The 1,968-nt window shown below is 39.4% G+C and overlaps 1 protein-coding gene across 1 annotated transcript in view; it reads left to right on the forward strand.

Annotated features, from left to right (window-relative positions):
- LOC101308031 (vicianin hydrolase-like) overlaps positions 1-662 on the forward strand; it is a 1,518-nt gene extending 856 nt beyond the window's left edge. The window contains exons 4-6 of the mRNA XM_004308158.1: positions 90-192; positions 285-393; positions 494-662. Coding sequence (XP_004308206.1) covers positions 90-192; positions 285-393; positions 494-662 — 381 coding nt within the window. The remainder of the gene's footprint in view (positions 1-89; positions 193-284; positions 394-493) is intronic.
- The last annotated feature ends 1,306 nt before the right edge of the window (positions 663-1,968 follow it).

Here is a 1,968-nt window from a genome sequence, read left to right on the forward strand (position 1 = left end):
TACTTCTATCTCTCTCTCTCTCTCTCTCTCTCTCTCTCTCTCTCTCTCTATTGTATATGTTTACAATTATATATGTGGTAAACATGCAGACTGATCTGGATTGGCTTTTCGTTTATCCGAAAGGGATCAGAGATGTTCTTTTGTATATAAAGGAGAAGTACAATAATCCAAACATTTATATTACTGAGAATGGTAAAACGATTGATTCTCTTATACATAACCATTACATGATTAATTTTAGTATTTTATGTAAGCATATGCTAAGATTGTATATAATTTTGCAGGATATCCATACGGATATAATGCCTCAACACCAATTCAAGAAGCTCGTAAGGATAATTTGAGGATAAGATACCATCACGACCATTTGTGGTATCTTTTGAAGGCTATTAAGTGAGTCACTCTCGTTCATGTAGTGCATGGTTTTTGGTATAATTTATAATTAGAGATTGAGTTAATAATTATTCGATTAATTGTTATTGATTGATTTCAGGAATGGAGTTAAAGTGAAGGGATACTACGCATGGTCGTTTTGGGATGACTTCGAATGGGATACTGGTTACACAGTTGGGTTTGGCCTGACATTAGTTGATGTCAAGGATAATCTGAAAAGATACCTCAAGTATTCTGCCTATTGGTACAAGATGTTCCTCCTGCACTGATATGCTGTGGCTTATGGATTGATCCATCACCTAGCCGGCCTGCTGATCATATCTCTCTATCTACTCCAAATAAATTGAGCAATAATTTCCCAATAATTTATGTCATCTACCTAGCTATATATATGTATCTTCAGCTAGCTCTCATCAATCAGAACTCTTGGTCCGCTTTAATTGTGTTTTTCTAATATAATACTATTTGCCGTTTCAATTTTTTTATGGAGATCTATTTATGCGCATACTTTAGTGGGAACTACCATATAGTTGAATTATCAATTCAAATAGCTAGTTTTGTTTACTGTATCATTATGTAAGTAATGAAATGAGTGTGTACTGATATTGAATCCACTATTACAATCCTGCACGTAAATAATTGTTTACGCATGCAGTGAAAAACCTGATACTCTAGGAAACAAAAAACAATCAAGTCCGGTCCTTTACTAGCTAGGAATCGAACGTATGTTCCTTTAAATGGGATGCTGCATGCTGGCTACGTACGTACGTACACAATTAGGTTTATAAGTATTTGATTTCAATAAGAACAATTTGAAAAGACGTACATTTCAAATATTCTGCCTACTGCTTCAAGGCGTTTCTCTTGAAAAATTGTTGCATGAAGGCTGAAGTTGCTCCACTTAATGAGCTTGCTAATTATTAATTGGAGTAATTCAAGCATATATATATATATAGGCCCGTTCTGGTGCGGACGTCCGCACTCGGCTTAAAGTGAGGATGTCCCTCTGTTCGCCACCGTACGACGCCGATGAGGGCGTTCCCCCACCCCAGCGGACTCCAGCAGCGTCCCCGACCACTTTCCTTCCCCGGCGAGTCCATTCTTTTCCGTTTTCCGGCGAGATCACCCAAAACTTCAAATAAAGTCAATCTCGCAGGAAACTAGAATTCGGCGGACTCGCCGAGGAGAGAAAGTGGTCGGAGATGCTGCTGGAGTCTGCTGGGGTGGAGGCGCGCCCTCGCCGGCGTCGTACGGTGGCAAACGGAGAGACGTCCACACTTTAAGCCAAGTGCGGATGTTCGCTTTGGAACGTTTCTATGTATATATATATACAGTCCGTCTCAGTTGCGGACGTTCGCACCAATGGTTTTGGTGCGGATTTTCATTTTTGCACCACTTTTCGATCGAATTTCCTCATCTTCACCGTCTAGTATCTAGATAATATTGTGTAGATCATCTCTGCAAAATTTCAGCCAATTTGGTAATCGTTAAGGCCCTCAAAATTGTGTTTTCTGGTATAAACATGAACCGGACAGAATTCAGTCCGTCCATTTGTTTTTCGAGTTTGAGGGCCTT

This window comes from Fragaria vesca, linkage group LG7 (assembly GCF_000184155.1).
Source record: "Fragaria vesca subsp. vesca linkage group LG7, FraVesHawaii_1.0, whole genome shotgun sequence".
Lineage (NCBI taxonomy): Eukaryota > Viridiplantae > Streptophyta > Magnoliopsida > Rosales > Rosaceae > Fragaria > Fragaria vesca.